This window comes from Rattus norvegicus, chromosome 7, assembly GCF_021556685.1.
Source record: "Rattus norvegicus strain SHRSP/BbbUtx chromosome 7, alternate assembly SHRSP_T2T, whole genome shotgun sequence".
In the NCBI taxonomy this organism is placed as follows: Eukaryota; Metazoa; Chordata; class Mammalia; order Rodentia; family Muridae; genus Rattus; species Rattus norvegicus.
The window spans coordinates 107,994,178-108,012,999 of record NC_141540.1 but is presented as its reverse complement, the minus strand read 5'-3'; the positions used below and the strand labels follow the sequence as shown (position 1 = coordinate 108,012,999).

General features: G+C 45.3%; 1 protein-coding gene across 4 annotated transcripts in view; it reads right to left on the bottom strand.

Moving 5' to 3' along the window:
• Positions 1-18,822, bottom strand: part of Tg (thyroglobulin) — a 184,563-nt gene that overhangs the window by 150,672 nt on the left and 15,069 nt on the right. For all 4 annotated transcript variants that reach the window (XM_087555765.1, XM_087555764.1, NM_030988.2 and 1 more), the window contains 12 exon segments: positions 17,379-18,476; positions 16,132-16,719; positions 14,864-15,103; positions 11,484-11,621; positions 11,060-11,137; positions 10,407-10,519; positions 7,975-8,077; positions 6,916-7,116; positions 5,531-5,740; positions 4,212-4,366; positions 3,837-3,993; positions 1,797-2,012 (listed from right to left, as the gene is read on the bottom strand). In XM_087555765.1, the coding sequence (XP_087411891.1) occupies positions 1,797-2,012; positions 3,837-3,993; positions 4,212-4,366; positions 5,531-5,740; positions 6,916-7,116; positions 7,975-8,077; positions 10,407-10,519; positions 11,060-11,137; positions 11,484-11,621; positions 14,864-15,103; positions 16,132-16,719; positions 17,379-18,476 (3,297 nt within the window).

Here is an 18,822-nt window from a genome sequence, read left to right as displayed (position 1 = left end):
GTTTAGAGAAAAGTCTGATTTCAGACCTCTTTCCTGGGCACCATTCTGTAATTTTCAGGAGGGCTTACTGAAGCCCTTCGCACTCTGATACCAGGTCCCCACACAATCCACACTGGGTTTCTCTTTTAGGCAAAACCTTCCCATCTAAGCCCCAATCTCCTGATAGGAGCTTAGAGTGACAATTGACTAAGCACCTGTGACAGGATTCTCAGCTTCCCCCTTACTTCCTGTGTGTTGTAAAATGAACACAGTGAAAACACATGTATATAAACACCCACATACAAACTCAATGGTGTTCATCCAGGTAGCTCAAGACACTGCATAGTCAAGTCTGAGAACACAGTGGCTGGCATGTGTGACATGCTCTCTCTATGACTCCCGTTTTCCCCATTTAGCAGATGCCACCATCCACTCTTCCTCTCACTTCTCATCCCCCTGTTCTGGGCAGCTCTAAGTAGACAGAAAGACAAAATATGTGTTCTGTCCCAAGAGGAGCTAGGATTCCTCACCCATTGATACTGGATTTGGTGACTTCAAGCCCCACTGAGGAGCCAGTCTGCTCAAGCTACACAAGCCCATTTAACAGATTCTGCATCCCTTTATCTGTCTGGTGCAGAAAGGCCCTGCCATCAGGGTCTCCTGTGAAATAGATACTTGCAAAGTCACAACACAGAGTGTAATTGATGCAGCAAATACTGTTTGGAAGTGACAACGCTCCCATTCTCTGTGCTAGGATTGAGATGTAGCTCAAATTCACTTCACAAGGATTTTAGAAAGTCTACATAGCGTTTGTATTGAAACTAATATAAATAGGGGGGAACAACAGAAAGTATCTCTCTTCAGCTCAATAAAAATGTTCTGCAATTCACTCCATGTAGGAAAGAAGGCTTCTATCCCATCATAAGATCTTTGAATTTTTTGGTGCTGGAACAATGACCCTGCCTCCTTACCACACACCACCACATCCCTACCACTGGAAGCTGTGTATTAGTTTTGTGGCCAACAGGAATTAAAATTAGAGGTGGAATTAAAATAAAAATAGATGGACCATGAAGCCCTGGAATTTTCCTGGAGTATCCAGCTGTAGGTCATTAAGATGGCTCTTAAATGGAAGAAGCCAAATAAGGGAGGATCAGAAAACTATAGTACATTGTCCATGACAATGAAAGAGGGACTCTAGGGCCAGGGAATGTGGCTGGGAAACTGATGGAGTCAGATCCCTCCAGGGCCCGTAGAAGGAACAAGTCCTAAAGATATCTTGATTGTAGCCAATTCAAGTTCAACTTACTGAACTATAATAAAAAGCAACTGAGTCAGGAGTGACTATAAAGAGAGTGACAGGAAGCTGACCTATCTATCATTCCCATTGCAACTGCATTTCCATGAAAATGGTCTTCAAAGATGCTTATGGACAAGAGCAAAACCAGTCAAGTCAACCTGTAGCAGGTCTCATCTCGATAACCAGTAGAGCCGGCTGTGAAATGGCTATGTAGTGGTTGAGAGCAATGACATCTTGCCAAAACAAAACCAAGAAATGTCAAGCTAGGATACAGGGTAGACATGGGATTCCAGCACCAGGTTCAAGCCAAGGAAGAACTAACAGAAAGAACAATGTCACACACTGGCTTCCTCTTCCTTGTGAGTCTTATGAGTGATGGTTAATGAGTGATTCCCTTGAAAACTGGACAGGAAAATACATATTGATCAATGCATTGATGATTCTCCCAAAGTACAATGGCCTTTTTTACAGTCCCCTGAGGTTCCATACCTCAGCCAAGAGGGAAGCATGTACCTACCACAGCCCAGAGGGTCCTGACTGGTGGTTGAAACTCTGTAAAATCCTTCCAAGCATCCAAGCTGAGTCATGGGAGAGGTGACAAATCTGTCCCCATTGAGAAAGTACAAGATGGTATCAGCTGAGAATGTCTTAGAGTCCAGATGAAGCTGGAACTTGCCACTTTGTATCAGATTTGCAAAGCGCCCAAGGAGATCCTGGCCCATTAATGCCCTTTCTGTAAGATAGAGAATAGGCAGAGATCATCCCATTGTTTCCTGAGGGACTCAGAGGAGAGCTGGGGTGTGGCTGCCTAGAATAGCCTGTCAGAAAGTACACATGGGCATCACAAATTCTTCATTAGGACAGACTGGGCTTAGAGAAGGTGGTTCAAAGACACACACACACACACACACACACACACACACACACACACACACATGTAAAACTCTAACAAGTTCAGGTTTGGTGGCACCAGACTGACCCCTCTTGGTACATGATCTGCATTGCCATGATCTGGGGCACACTAAGCAGGTGATCCATCACCCCCTCTGAGTGCCAGTGTGCACATCTGTTAGACAGGCCTAGGAATGCTTTGTTTGCTGATGGGACGGTTCCCAAGGGTTAGAGTATATAAAAGGGCCATGCCAAAGAAAGGTAGGCCCTTCAGTTGGAAATGTGACTTTTACAATTCTGATAAATATGTGGAAGGCTATGGATTTCCAAGTGGAAAGCAGAAGAGTGCCTTGTAAGGATCTGGGACAGACCTTTGTGTGCAGAAATCATCCATGCTACAACCTCCCACTGGCAAATTGGGCTTGACCTGAAGCCACAGACATTGTTGCCTTCACATTGAAGCTGGGACTAACATCTCTTGCTTTTACAATAGCAAACACTCCCAAATCATCCCGGCTTTTTGAGTGAAGGCAATGGAAACCACTGATCCAAAACGCTAGGTAGATTATTGTCTTGTCAGAAAGCCAAGCGAATGACAGACTCGTAGCCTGCCTTCCAGATTCTATCCTAAACATGTTTGTTTGTTTGTATTTTATTAAGACTTCAAGAACAGAGATAAAGTTTCAGGTAGTCTTCGTTACTTCTGGGCACTGAATAACAGAGGAGAGGCAGGTGCTAACTTCCAGACCTTACTTAGAGATGTGTGAATTATTCCCCACCCTATCAGAAAGCTCAGAGAAAACAGCCACACACTCATACAGCTCACTTTGCCCTTTCTTAGGCATTTGTGGTCTCTCAATTCATTTCTAACACAACTGTCAAGGTAAAAGGGGCAATATACTGAGGTATTTTCTCAGTGGAAGTGGATGATATGTAAATTGTAAACCAGTAAAGACTCCTCTCTCCACCTCCACCCATCTCCCTTCATACTGTGTCTATCTCACCATCTAACTCTTCCTTGTTCACGATGCTATTTGTCCTTATTGACCAGAATTCTACTGGTGCGTGTGTGTGTGTGTGTGTGTGTGTGTGTGCGTGTGCATGTGTGTGTGCACTGTGTGTGCATATACACCTCTCTCTCTCTCTCTCTCTCTCTCTATATATATATATATATATACATGAAACTATTAACTCTATAATCCATTAACACAATACAATTTTATTATATCATTCGCAGCTCATTCTCCTAATTCTTCACAGATTAACCCCATGCCCACACCTTCCACCCACTTCCCTAATTTCATGTTTTATGTTTTTTCTAGTAACCGATTGATTATCTAGTAATTATCTAGTAATCTACTTATTTTGTACTGCCCATGTGAGCTGTATCAGTGGCTTCAGCATACTAATTGCTCTTGCAGAAGACCAGAGTTCAAATTCCAGCACCCACACTGAGTGGCTCACAACCATCTATGACTCCAGTACCAGGCAATTTAATTTGTCCATACTTTTTAATACACAACTAGCTCTTTCCAAGGGATAGACAGAATTCTCCTTGTGTTGTTATGAGAAGAGACTAGGCCTTCCCCAGTTTCATTGTAGGGAGCAGTCTAGGAGTCAATGAAGCTGCCCAGCTTCTTCAAGGCAGCAGTGAAGGCAAACTTACCAATGCTGTGCAAATTTGGAAGTGAGCCCACTGAGATGTCCTCAAGCTGTAACTTCCATGTAGCATTTACTCCTAAACGCTCTGCAGTCAGACACCCCACCTGTATTGAGGAGTTGTCACAGACAGTCCTGGAAACCAGGGTCCCAAATGTCTTTACCTGCATGGAGAAAAACATCTTGTTTTAGGAACAGAGAAGAAGAAGAAACTGTTGATGTCAATCATGTGTCAGGAGTGTTGGTCTTGTGTTGCTTTCTGTATTTCCACCATCCTGCTCCTGAGGATTGGGTACTAAAAAGTCTCTTTCCAACCTGAGGCTCCCTGACAGATACACTGAGTTTAAACCAAGCCCTCACTGATGGAAAGGCTGGTACATACCTGGATCTGGCAGAAGCCACGGGTTATCAGCTCATCCAGTATGAAGACCTGGAAGGCCTGCAGCAAGCCAGAGTAGTCAATACTGCACATCTTGCCTGGTGGGAGCAGGAGCTGGAAGTGTGCTTGAGTTTGCATGGTCTGCCACAGCTGAGGCCCTGCAGCCAAGCACAAGAGGTCAGAGGACTGAGGCCATAGATCTGTAGGATGTCTTCCTGTGGATTTTCCTTGATATATAGTTCCTTCTAATTTAGCATAAGCACACAGACCCCGGCTTTCTGCTTTAACTCTGAAAACACTTAACCTCCTCAACAGCAAGCTCAGAGCTGCTTCTGCACCCAAATCGGGTTGCCTCTTTACAGGGATTCTGACATTCTCCCTGGAAAATCTCCCACACTGCTTTGCACATAAATACCACCATCTCACATAATTCAGCAGACTAGGGGTAGATGTTCTCAAATGCTGCTCAGTGCTCAATGAAGGTTGACTTGGTCTTAATTGCACTTGGAGCTACCCTGTCAAAATCAAGAGATGGGCCACTTATTTGTCCAAACCACAGGTTAAACTTTGTCTGTATGAGAACCCTCTACAACCAATAGGGCTTTGCAGCTAATCCTGTTGTGGACACTCTAGCAGTCAGCTTGAGCCCTGTGATGTAGGTCAGTCCCAGATTGTGGGTCTCTACCTCAGATGCCTTTCCTACCACTGCCCCAGGAAGGTCAAGTATAAGGTTCTACTAGTCCAGTTCTGCTGGGAATACTCACAGCCTGACTTCACCAAGTCAGGCTTAGACAGAAACCCATGCAGCCACACTATTGCATGTGTCTGTGGGTTTGTCTTTACTGAGTTGAATGGGTTCTCGGGGGCAGCAGAAGTTGCACATAGGAAGAAGCCTGCATTTACCCATGATACTGATGCCTACCTTCCAGAGGCCTTGGACCCCTACCCTGCCAGTCATTTACCAGAGAGAACAAGGTAAATATGGGGAGAGGTTAGGGCTCAATGTACGATGCACAGGAATCTCAGAGCACATCATCTATGGTCTGTAACTCAGCAGTGGAAGCATCCACCAGCTGCATATGTTTCCAATCCAAGTAACCACAAGGAACCTAGAATAATGTCAACCTTCCCATATTCATTATGGGAAAACCACTAGTAAAATCTAATCTGCTCCTTCTAGAAGCAGTGCTCCATGGGCCAGCTCAACAACCCTGGCATCACCTGACTTACCATGAAAAGGCTGTACTTGAGCGGCAGAAAGTTTCTTTAGCAATATCCCTGAGAAAGAACAGAGTGCAGGACATGTTCCTATTGCTACTCACTCTGACAGGCTCTGGGTAGTGGCAGTGTCACCCAGCGCTGACTCTCCAGGTTACAAATCAGTGGCCCTGGTGAAAAGACGTTCCGGAGGCCCTGGCGGCAGAACAGCTGGCACTGTTGAACAGTGGTCACTCCTGAGCTAGAGGCTGTCTCACAGAAGACCACTCCATCAGTCACATCTGACCCAGAGAATGGCAGTGGACACTGTGGGCCTGGGGGCAGAGAGGGAGAAGAGTAATAGCCATCTCCCAGACTTCAGTCCTGCTCCTGCCTACCTTTCTGCTTCCCTTTGATTGTTCCCCAGGCCCTTTCTGGTTATGTCCTGCTCTGTCAGGGCCTGGTTCTTCCCCCTCCTTCTATGCCTTCTCACTGGATAAGTTCACTGTCTCTCAGTTTCATCAAACATCCAGAAAAGGTGAGTCTTACAGCAGCATCTCCGATGCATTGTCAATCCAATGACCACCACCCTCTTTACCTCAGGGCTCACAGCCCAGCTGCTTTCCACTCGACTCCCACTTTAACATTCAGAACTGAACCTGAGCAAATTCAGGCCTCATGACATGAAGCTTTCAAGTTTGCCCCGCTCTCCTGGGTTTGAATGAGCAGTGTTAGAGCACGTGGGGATTTTCTAGTAACTTGGGGACTTTCTATTCCCCAACTATACTCAGTCACTAAGAGTTCACCAAATACCACCCATTACTGTAGATCTAGCAAGAACTTTGACTCTCCAGAAATTCCTAGTACAATCCTACATCCCAGGAGCAGACGGACACCATAGTCATCAAGGACATAGTTAAGCTCTTATTTAGCTTAGTGTCCTTGGCCAGAATGTCGATTTCTTTCTTTGTATTTTTGATTTGTTTGGTTTGATTTGGTTTGGTTTGGTTTGGTTTAGTTTTCTTTTGTTTTAGACATGGTCTTGCTAATTTTGTCAGCCAAGCAGGACTCAAACTGGTAATTCTCCTGCCAGGGAGTGCTGGGCTTACAAGGCCTTGCCTTCATGGCAGGATTTTAATAAGTTTATTATAAAATATAATAATGCATTTTCCTATTATTATATGTGCTCATGTGATGTATATATCAGTACTAGATATTCAAGTAACTTCCTGAATTATAACTAGAAATGATGTTTCTCCTGATTGGGGACAATAGAGAAAACTAGGCCAGACTCTATTGAGCTACCGCAATAGATTCCTGGGGCACAAGGCTCTTCCCACTTTCAAGGTCAGGCTATGGTTTTTGGAAGTGCACACACTAGTTTCCCCATCATATCAATCAATTATCTTCGTATTCTGCCATTCTCGTTCCAACAGCAGAGGGTCTCAGAGACCCCATAGTATAGCTTGAGGCTTTCAGCCTACAGTACCTCCAGCAGCTCAAGACTTACTTTCACAGGCAGGCTGGGTGCCTACCACACGAGTCCCAGGCACTTCCTCTCCACTTGCCAGGACACACCAGCAACTGCCCTGGGCCAAGTCACACTGCACTGGGGAAAAGCCCCCATCCAATGCCTCACAGACTGGAGTGTAGCCAAGACCGACTTTCCTGGACAGGACCCTACTCTTGAGGGCATCACAGAGGCCAGGACCTGTATAGAAGCAAGTAAAGGGGATCATGCTCTACTCTTGCTCCAAGCATAGGAACAGATGCCCCATATCTTCCTGCTACCCTTCCCCTTCTAGGACAGCTGCTTTGAAAGGCCCCTCGGGTATGTGCTCTGTTTCTCCCATTGCCTACTCTGAAGAGCCTCAGACCCTCACAGGAGATTTCAGAGATGATCCACAAGACAGAAGGGTGAAAAGGATACAATATGGAACCATGGGACAGCCCTGAATCAGCAACTGGAACCCCGTGAAGCCTTCCAGCAAACTGCTGGAGGTCTGTGAGCATCAGTTTAAGAAGAATGGGGAAAAGTAGGTACCTTCCAAGTAGTTGGGTCACATTGAACAAAAGTCTGTGAATATGCCCTCTCTTTAAGTGATAACCACAGTTAGCTACAAGATCTCAGGTGCAATCAATGACAAAGTGAGAGGAATCCAAGTGGCCACAAACACAGCAGTCTATTGTGGGAACTCCGAGCCATGACAAAAAGCCCAGGGTTGACCTTAGGAACATTAGCACATGACACAGAGCTATAGAGTCAGGCAGTGCCTTAATGCTGCACAGCCAGTGTCCCCCAAAGGGCCAGTACCTCTATAGGCAGGGACAGGTGCTGGGTAATGATAGCAGCTAGTGATTCTTGATTACAGAGCATAGCAGACTCCAGGCCGTGCTGACCTTTCTGAGATCCTTCAAGGTAGAAAGAGATCCTGTGCTCTAGATGGTAAAACTGGGTCACATTTGGATCAGGAGTTGTGTCCTAGATATGGAGGTGGCAGAGCCGAGACTTTGACCTGTACTCACCTGGGAAGTTTTAGGGCAACAAGGAGGAGAAACGGCTACTCACACTGAGCACTGCTGTTTGTGTTTGTTGGCACCCCTTCTCCTGAAGATGGATCCACACACCAAGCTCCTGTTCCTGATGTCTGTTGTCTGACATACTCTCCTGTCTGCAGTAAAGCCATGGTCCTTTCAGTATAAGCAAGGTTTTGCCTCTCACTTACTGGTAGTAAAAGCTCTTACAAGAATATCCCTTCCAAAATAATGGTGACAATTTCTCCAGATGAAGAAGCTTGTCCACTAAGGGGTCACTGTTTTGTTCAACCTTTGTGGACACTCTCTGGAATGCTGACCACCAAGCAAGGACAGGTTGTGCCATCTGAGATCAGGGAAAATTGACTCTTTTGATGTGATGGGTCGGGAAATATCCCAAAGCCAGGTCATAGCAGTGCTGCAGCATGCCCACACCATCTAGTCCACACGGTCTAGAACCAGCTCCACAAATTTCAGAAAGGACTTCTAATATGGAACATCAAAAGAGCACTAAGTACCTGTAATTAGTAATGCAGGTATGCCCTAAGACAGCCACACCCCACCCATAAAAATGACCTATCCATGTTGGCTCATCCTCTCCTGACCTGTCTCCTATCAGCACGGTTTCCTAGCCTGACAATTCAACTATCTAGGCCTCAGTTTCCCAAACCCAAAGGCCAGGAAACTGAACTAGACTGATTCTTTCTTAGTGTGTGTGTGTGTGTGTGTGCGTGTGTGTGCGTGTATGTGTGTGTGTGTGTGTGTGTACACGAGTGTTAATATGCATAAGATGTATTTGTGTGTGCATGGAGGTCAAAGGAGAGCCTCAGACATTGTTCCTCAGGAGCCAATCACCTATTATTTTTAGATTTTACATTGGTCTTGAACTCACCAAGTAGGATCGGCTAGCTGGCCAGGGACCTCAGGTATCTGTCTATCTCTGCCTCCTCAAAACTGGGATTATAAGTCTGGCACTCTATGTTCAGCCTTGGCTAGATAGGTTCTGGGAATGAAGCAGAAACCTTGTATGTGTAAGGCAAGCACTTATACACTAAGCCATCTCCTCAGATCTGATACCAAAGCACGTTTACTCTAGAAACTCCTTCAGCAATTAAGCCTCCTGTCATACTTCTGCAACTCAAAGCCCTGAAAGCAGAGGCAACTGGAGAAAAGCAACAAGCAGTTGGGTATGTTGAGAGCCTCACTTACTAGCTTACACTTGCTGGATTTATGCTATGCTCTAGTTCGTCTGAAAATGATGACATTTACCCAACATTTTCAGGAGGCTCACAAACACCTTCACCCTAAGTGAGTCACAGAATCCACAAGCACTCAGAAAAGGGTTGCGGGACTCTGCTGCCCACATCATTCTACACAGAGAAAGAGGGATCCGATGGCATGCTCTGGCCACACAACTGGTCAGCTGCAGAGGTAAGATTCAAACTCAAGTGAAGTTCTGATGGAACTTTATAGGAGAAAGTTAAAATTGAGAATACCAATCTCCATCATTGAGACCCAAGTTGAGTCTAGCTGTTAGCTACCAATCTTTGGAGGTAGAAGGAACCCAAAGATGCAGATATCAGTTTGGGGTCTTGGTTGTTGTTTACCAGTATCATACCTGGCAAGAACCTACACAATCTGTGAAACCCCATCCCCCGGGGTCACATGCCAGAATCACCCTCCTTACCCTCAGAAGTTATACGCCTGCATCTCCTTTCTCAGGAGAACAGCCACACTGGGGACATTGGGTAGGCTCGTCTCCAGGGAAAAGTGATTTGTCAGCCAATATAAAAGACTAAACTGTATTGACAAATTTCTCTGCATATTAGTTAATAAGAGGAGCACATTCATGGACTCTCATGGTAGCCACACCATTGCTCATCATTGCATCCTCTATGAGCTTCTACACTGTCAGTTTCATCTGCTTTTCACAAAGCTCCTGGGAGCTAAGTAGGGCAAGTGGCTGGGTGATCAACCATTTGTAGGGAGACAGTACAGGCATGAGGATGTGGTTCACTTGATAAGTAACACAGTTCTTTCCCTGGAGGTTTTGTTAGCATTTCGAAGAACTGTGAGCAACAATTGCCAGAAGAGGAGCCAGGAACCGCAGGGGTAATACCCTCTAGCTTATGAACCTACGGACCAAGCATGGTGATGTATGGAAACATACTAATCAGTCTCTGAAGGCTTTGGTGATGGATTTGTCCTCAGAGTCTCAAGATATTCCAAGAATTAAATAAGAAAATAACGTGTCCCAGGCCTTTGATTAAAATAAAACATAGCTAGAACTAGGAACTAGCATGGCACAGAGCCATGTCTAGAAGACCCAGAACACCCATGACTCCCAGTAAGTTTTGTACTAAGGAGAATGAACTAGAACTCTCCAAAGTCTACCCTTAACCAGAGGAGACCAGAGTATGTGCCACCATCTCCTCTTGTATCCTTCCTGAATACACAGACGCTTACCTGTAGGCAGACTGGTGTAAACAGATCTCCTGGACCTGGGTTTCTTTGGTGTCCAGCCTGTTTCCATGCAGAAATCAACCCATTGGCTCGGGATAGCTCACAGCTTGTGGGACCTGTAGATGAGAGGGTCTCTGAAGAGGTGTTTCTGAGGATAGGGGGAGGTGGACAGCCTTCACTAATGCCAGACTCCAGGCCAGTAGGGGTGTGTTCCACAAAGCTACAACCTCACGAAAGCAGGCTGAAGTTCAGGGACAGATGTGGGGTGTACTGTTGCCTTTGAGGCATCAAGTGAACCATTGATGACCCAGAAGTGACCTTCAGTGGGATGCTAGGTTGCCAGAATACACATGAAGTAGCAATACAGTTACAGTCATTGGAGTTGCCCAGGAGTCAGGATACAGGGATTAGAGCCAAGCTCTATCACCAGTTTTGGCTCCTCCTGATAAAGCTTCAGTGAGAACACTACAATGGAAGGCTAACGTTATCATGAACTTCAGTCCTAAGGACTGAAAAGAATGTGTCCAAGGTATTCTCAGAAACTGGTTTGAAGGGCTAGACCCTAGGGTCCCTCTCAGTTGCATGATCAGACTGGGACCAGGATCAATGACTCCATTCTAGAGGGCAGATTGAAAACTCCCATGGGTTTTACTTACACTGGGGCATCTGGGAGGAGCGTGCCATCAGTGAGCCTGGGATGAGCTCTCCCCACCCATCCACACACCAACACTGTCCTGGAAAAGAGTCATAAATAACAAGCATAGGAAGCATGCTGGGAACTCTTTCAAAACTTGTTTTACATTCATAGTAATGCCAGCAAGGTAGCCTATCTGGTCCAGCCCCCTGCCTTACACTGTCCAGAGTCACAGAATTTACCAGCATCCAGTATTACCAGCAAATGAGCATTTCACTTTCAAGCTGGCTGGAGGTCTCTGCTTCCCCTAGCATAGGAGAAAGAGCTGGTAGCTGAGAAGGTAAGGGTTTGTTCAAGCTGCTAAAGAGGGTCAATAATCTGGACCACTTGCCTCCCACTGATAGGAATCTTTCCTCTATTCATTTGCCCTCCCAAAGTCCCCTTACCTGTCCCAGGATGGCACTGCACAGGCTCCCAGCCTCCAATAGTATTGCATTGTGGCATATAGGGTCCTGACCATAGAAGACTGGCTGTTCCATTGGACTCTCCCAGGGAAGCACGGAGTTTCTGATAGAAGGTCAAGGCTAGAGAAGCAGAGATAAAAAACAGAGTGTGATAGCTGCCATATGGGCTGTCTTATAATGTTCCTCTTGGCATCCAGTAAATACTCAGCAGATCACCCTGTGAAAATGAATGCTCAACTGCATTTTGAGGACTTGCTACAGCTCTGTGTGGTAACTTCATAGAGAGTTGATTGGGCTGGTGAATGGCTTCATGCCCATGGGATGCTCTTTACTTTAGAGAAGAATCATGAGCATCCAAAGGTTGCTGTATACTAGGTATGCCAACCTTTTGACACTGGGACACTAGATTGTCATCTACAAATTTAGTCTAAGGAACTACACACTTGAGTTACAAAAATAAAAGTCACATGTGTCTCATAATGCTTTGAATAACTTTATGGTTTTGTGTTGGGTCCCATCCCTAGCTACCCTTGGATACATATGTCCTTTCATAGTTGCTGGTTGGTCATGACCTGGAAAGGACTAAGTGATCCCTTTGTATGTCCCTATTGGCATCCCATCTGACCAGTGGCAAAACTGAGGCAGACAGATGATTACTTGGCCAAGATCTCACAAGATGACATGGAGGACAGGCTTTGGTCATAGAAGCTGACACACCACATCTCTCCCATCCTTGCATGGCTCCTCTGATCAGCATTCACCACCATTCAATACATCATACATGTACTGATGTAGTTTGTATTTGTATTTCTCTTCTAGGCTCACATTTATGATCCTTGATACATATATTCACATTTCTTTTACACACACACACACACACGCACACACACACACACACACACACACACACACACACACACACACAAACAGTACCTAGATCATAATGTATGCTGGAGAAATAATTGATTGAGCATGATGGTGCAAACTTGTTATCTTAGGTGCTAGGGTAAGAGAGGCAAGAGGATCTTGAGTTAGAGACCAGCCAGAGCTACAGAGTGAACTAAAGGCTAGTCTGGGAAACAATAAAATTAATAAAATGCAGTCTCAATTTTTTTTTGTTTTTAGTTTTACAAACAACTGGATGTGAGTCTCAATGGAGTAGTATTTGTCTAATATATATGAGGTCTTAGTATATATAAAAGTAGTAAAAAGTAAACAATTGAAGGAAAGAAAGGGAGAAGGGAGAGAGAAGGGTTTGAAGTAAACACTGCCATGTATGCTTGCATGAGAGGAGGGGCAAAGAGAAGTAAGTAGTGACCAGAGCCCAAAGACACCAAGTCTGGAGCTCTCACATCCTTACCCTAGGTTCCTGCCACTCTCCTACAGTGCTGTGATTTCTCTCCCACTCCCTTTCCCTGTCTGGCCTCTAACCTTTCCAGTGAAAATGGCAAGGGTGTTGCTCTTCCACAGAATTATCACCTCTGGTGTGTAGCCTTTGTAGTTTTCTGCATGCTTGGGAAGTTCTTCCCAACCTGTTGCATATCACAAATGGTCTTCCTGGTTCCAGGAAGAGATAGACATGCAGCATGCAGACAGACACCAGGATGTATATTTGAAGCAGCCTGGTATTGTGTATGGTGCTATCAAAGCTGGCAAGTGTGATATGTATGTATTTGGTATGTAAATCCTGGTACCATTCCTTTTGGCTGCATATAGAGCTAAGTTACTTTACTTCTCAGATCCAGAATTTGCTTATCAGTAAAATGAAGTCATTACTGGCTAGGGTACATTTTATGCTATAATAACAAGAGCTGGTAGATGACATGCATTGAGTTGCCACCCATACCCCTCCCTGGCTCATTATTTTATAGACACCCACCCTGTTCCACCAGCTAAATGTGCTTTGTGACCCTCAATCTCCCCTTGTCCTTAGATCAAAATTCCCAGACTTCAAGACAAAAAACAGTTTGGCTACCTTTTTCCAGAGTCTTCCTTTTTTTAGCCTAAGGGCTGCAGAGCCAGAGCATGAAGCTAACAGGAGAGGAACTTCCTGAGCTTGACTCTGAGCTTCCTGAGCCTGGGCTCTGCTCCAGAACATGTCACCATATCACACAGACAACAGCAGCTCCTCTGCATTTTGTGCTGATAAAGATGTCCGAACTACAGGAGTGGCAGAACCATTTCTCCTCCTGAGAACACTGGACTCAACCCAGGCATAGGATTTAAAATAACCCCTTTCATTTGGAAAGGAGAAGCTCCCCGTCTCTTGAAGGAGAGAGAAAGAACAGCAGTGTGAGATATGAGCAGGCCACAGTGTGAAGGAAGGTGAGGAAGGCATGGGACGTTGGCTTCTAGGACAGGAAGAGACTGACTGTGAGATCCTCTGAGGTTATAACAAAGGCACCGTTCCCAAGCCAGCAGCAGGTACCATTAGGGAAGACAGGGTGGCTCTGGCTTGTTGTAGGAAATTCACTCTGATATCATATGAGGGCAACCCAGATCTCCAGAGAAAACCCCATGAGGGAAGGTTAGAGACTCAGACAAGGCTCAGTGAGAGGTGGATCTGAGATTCTGTTGAGGAACAGTCAGTGGAAACTCATCAGGGTCAGAGCTTCTTGCGATGTGAGAGCAGGCTGTAGACAGAGGAAGGACATCAGCTCTCAGGTGAGCTAGGTCTCCACACTGACTCTAGCTGCTTCATATTCAATGAGGCAGGGCACTGAACACTACCTGTATGAACTAGACTACTAGACCTCCTGACGCAGTTTCCACAGTTAGCAGATGGGTAAACCTGGGCTAGTGACTAAGGCAGAACTCAACTTTTGTCTGTAAAGAATCACAGGTCATATTCTATCTTTTTTCTTCTGAAATTCTTAAAGAATGAACACAATAACCCAATCATGTACTTGGCATGCAAGTACATGGTCATGTGTTAGGTTAATGCAATGTGTGGTTGTTGCTAGGCCAGAGGAGTATAACACAAAACTTTGGGACCTGTTCTCAGTATTTCCTGAGCTCATGGGAGCAATGGTTCCTCAGTAAATATGGTCATCTTCCTTCTCCTTCCCTGCAGACATGGGAGTAAAAGGCAACTTTAAGACAGGCCAAAGGTCAAGAGTACATGGGGCCTTTTAACAAAACTATGATTTTATGTAGACTGCATGTGCCATCTGTGGTGCACCACGTGAAGCCTCACATGGGCTCTGCTGGAGGACCATAAATCCTTTATGTAAAGCTTTGGCTAGGGTCGTAGAACAACTCTGCCTTTCCAGGAACCTGGCAGCTTGTGGCAACAAAGTTAAGTCCTAGAGAGCCAGTTGCTCTTGTTTCCCCCAAGAGAAAATCTTCAAAGCAACACTTACTGGACTGAGCAGCCAAACGAATGGCATATTCACTCCCACGTAGAAACTTCTCAGAGAAAGCCTCACGAGATGGGTAGAGTGGAGGAAGGCCAAGCTCCTCACTGGTCAGCTGGATTCCCTTGGCTACTAAGAAACTCTCTCCAAGTGGAAATGAAGAAGCATTGGAAGCAGAGACGATCTCTTCTGTTTCCTTGATAAATTTCAGGACACGAAATTTCACTTCCTCACAGGGGCCAGGGCCTAGGACAATACAAAGAGCATAGGTGGATTCAGTTACCAAGTCCAGGTCTCTTTGCTTTGTCTTCTTGGACATCATTCTCTCAGCATTCGTGGGGAAACCCGCAGAAGATTGGTTATATGCAATGTTCACACCAGGCCAGTCTCAAGTTCAGGCATATTCATAGGCTCAAACTTTATCTGGGCACCAGTCTAAAACCCTTGGTCCCACAAGCCAAGTTTCATTTCTGTTAACACACTGTCCTCACCAAAGAACAACATAAGGAAGAAAGAGTTAAATTTGCTACAATTCTAGTCTGCAGCCCATCATTGAGGGAAGTTAAAACAGAAACTCAAGAGGAACATGAAGGAAGCCCAGATATTTCACATAGCATTATTTCTGACCAAAGAACTTTCTTCAGAGCCAAAGAAGTGCAGCAGGAGCCATGGAGGATTTTGTTTGCTGGCTAACTAGCTTTCTAATATAGTTCAGTATTCTTTGCCTAGGGAATGACACTGCCTACAATGGGCTGGGCCATACTATACCAATTAATAATCATGAAAATACTTTCAAAGACATATCTATGGATCAATATCATCTAGACACTTCCTCAAATGAGATTATCTTCCCAGATAACTCCAGGTGGTGCCAGATTGGCAATTAAAACTAACTTTGACATAAAAATTCAGATAAGAAACTGAAGCTGCAGAAATCATATGTTGAGCAAGTTCTTCAGTAGACAGTTTATTCAGAATTGCTAGACAGTCTCATTCTACAAATTTTGATCTGGATCACCTCTCTCTTGAATGGACAGATATAGAAAGGGGGTGGGTAGGTGGATGGATGGATGGATGGATGGATGGATGGATGGATATAAATTGATAGGCAGTTGGATGGATATTTGGGTGGATGGGTGTGAATGGACTGAAGGATGAATGGACAGATAAGTGTTGCCATGACTCCTGGAAATGATCTGGTCCTACCAAGGTTTCCCCACCAAAAAGCCTTTCAAAGCAAACGTGAAATTAGGTATTGTCATGAGTTAACTCACATGCTGGTATCTCGCCAGCCCTAGTCCGAGTTCCATCCAATTCCTGACCAGCCTCATCCACACACCAGCAGCTCCTGAGGTTGAAGTGTTCCAAAGGCATGCTAAAGTCTGAGTAGGGTCCTGGGTATTGGCTGAGCTGGCCATTTAGGATCTGCCAAAAGATGTATGGATCCAGGAAAATGTTCTCTCCAGGCTGAATTGTGGCTCCCTCCAACACTACCTGTGGAACATCCTGAAGGGATGGGTACTGTGCTAGCACTGGGAAGATGCTTTGCTGGCCAGCATCATAGAGACTTTGAAGAAAAAGGCTGAAGTTTGTGGAAGCTACTTCTCTGTAGCTCATGAGCTTCATCAGCAGTGTGGCTGTAGTCAGTTCCTGGCCATCACTGTTCTGAGTGTTCCATCGTTCATACCACTCAAAGACCTGCTCATGGGGTCCATCACACTGCACAGGCATCCACTGGCCACTGGTACTGCATTGGGGAATGTAGACACTGGAGATAGGAGGCACCATACTGGAGTTGGAGAGCAGAACCCCTACTACCCCAAGGAAAGCTTGTTCAGCCTGTAACTGGCAGACACTAGGACCTGGAGGAAAACAAGGGACAGATATTTAATAAATTGAATAGGACAGAAAGATCAAGGTGACAACTTGACTGTCAGTCTCAGCAACCTTAAAGGCCTAAATTAATGAGTAGCATCCAACCTAGTGACTAACCCAGTTACCGGCACGGCCAGTACCACTATGTGGAACATTCTGTTATAGGTATGTTATATGTTTATGTATGTGTGCGTTTAAGCACATGTGGAGGTCAGAGGCTGATGTCTTCCTCAGTTACTAATCCTGGAGCTTTCCAATGAAGACAGACTGGATGACCAGTAAGCTCCAGCTCCACCTGTTTTATCTCCCCCTACCCACAGCACTGGGGTTATAAATGTGTGTTGTTCGTCGTGATTAGGTGGATGCAAACTCAGGTCCATATGCTTGTGCAGCAAGCACTTTACCAGTTGAGTCATCTTCCCAGCTCAGGTAGTGTACTTTCTTAATAACAAGCAAATATCTCTATTTGCTCATAACAATGGCTAATACTGTCCAAATTTCTGTGGATAATGTTTAGTTTAAGTAACTTTTCTGTTAACTGAAATTTGCTCTTTGGTCATGAGCAAACCCGGTTTCTTACAACATATCGAGTTCTAGTCTAAACAAACACTCAAGAATCTTTAAGTTTAACACACAACAGACTTACACAGCTTGGGTTCACCAATTGTACTTTGAGTTCCAGGAATAACCTGGCCTTCAGCATCAACACAGTAACATTCTGAGTTGAAGCACTGGACGGGCAGAAAATATCCCTCACTAGTACACGTAGGAACAAAAAAACTGGAGCCAGCAGGCTGAGCGCCTGCAAGGTTTTGCATCTGAGCTCTTTGCTTCTCACACTTGGTGGGACATCTTGGGTGTCCCCCACTGACTCTTGAGCCTTCAACTTCTTTGCCTTGGGAATTCACACACCAGCATTCTCCAGCATAGCACTGGATATCTTCATAGCTTCCTTCAGCAGTGCATGATGGGACAAAGAACCTCCCAGATGTCTGTTTACAGGCCTGAGCACTGAACACCATTTCCATCACATCTCCTAAATCTCTTGCTCTATCTTCAGGTACAGAAACAGCACGCTGCAAGAAGACAAGAAATTCTGGAAGTTCCATGAGAGAAACAAGGAATTTTAAGGCATCTTGGTTCTCTTGTAGGTTGACTTTGAAGCCAAAGGTACCCACAACTGACTTATTCATAGCAACTCTCTTCTCAGGCACACGGAGAGGTACTGGGGTAGGACTGGAGTCCAAACTCACAGGGAGTAGTTTGGCTAGATCAGTAGCTCTGTCTCTAACCAGGAAGCCTGGGAGTCCAAACTGCTGGAAAAACTGACTGAAGTTAAATGTGCTTCTTGTACCAAGGGCTCCTGACAAGTTTAGCTGGGCAGCATTCACCAAAAATGTCCCTCCAAAGAGGTTTTGCTGGAGTCGCTTGGGGTTGGTGGTGAACTGAAGGGCAAGCCCTGCCAGCTCTCGGGAGGGGAAAATTGCTCTGATGGCTTCTCTAAGTAGACTTCTGGATTCAGAGAGTTGTTGGTAGCGCTCCACAGCAATAGAACGTAGGAGTCCAGAGTCGACAAAGAGTTCCTTGATTCTGGGTGGGCAGGATATATCCAATCTGGCACCACTCACAGGGACCAGCCTGTCCTCAGAAGACAACAGGTCCTGAGGACTGAAGTAGCCTGGGGTTTCAAAGTAGAGCCTAGACAAAGCCTGCTGCCTTTCTGAGGCACACGATTGATCTTTAGCTGCATGAAACAGTTAAAAACATAGTTAGCAGAGCAATTAGTCCCGAGGACCATTTCTCTACCATGTCCTCATACCTCTGTAAGATTTCAAAGGTTCACTCATAAATTGTGGACCATTTGGTTTCATGCTTGTTTTGTTTGTTTGTTTGTTTGTTTGTTTGTTTGTTCCTCTGTGTAGCCTTGGCTGTCCTAGAATTCTGTGGACAAGTCTGGTCTGGAATTCAGAGATCCACTTACTTCTGCCTCCCAAGTGCTGGGATTAAAAGCATGGGCCATTACCACTTGGATCATTCCTTTCCTGTATTCACATATGCCTTCCCTTCTCATTATGCCACCACTTGGGGCT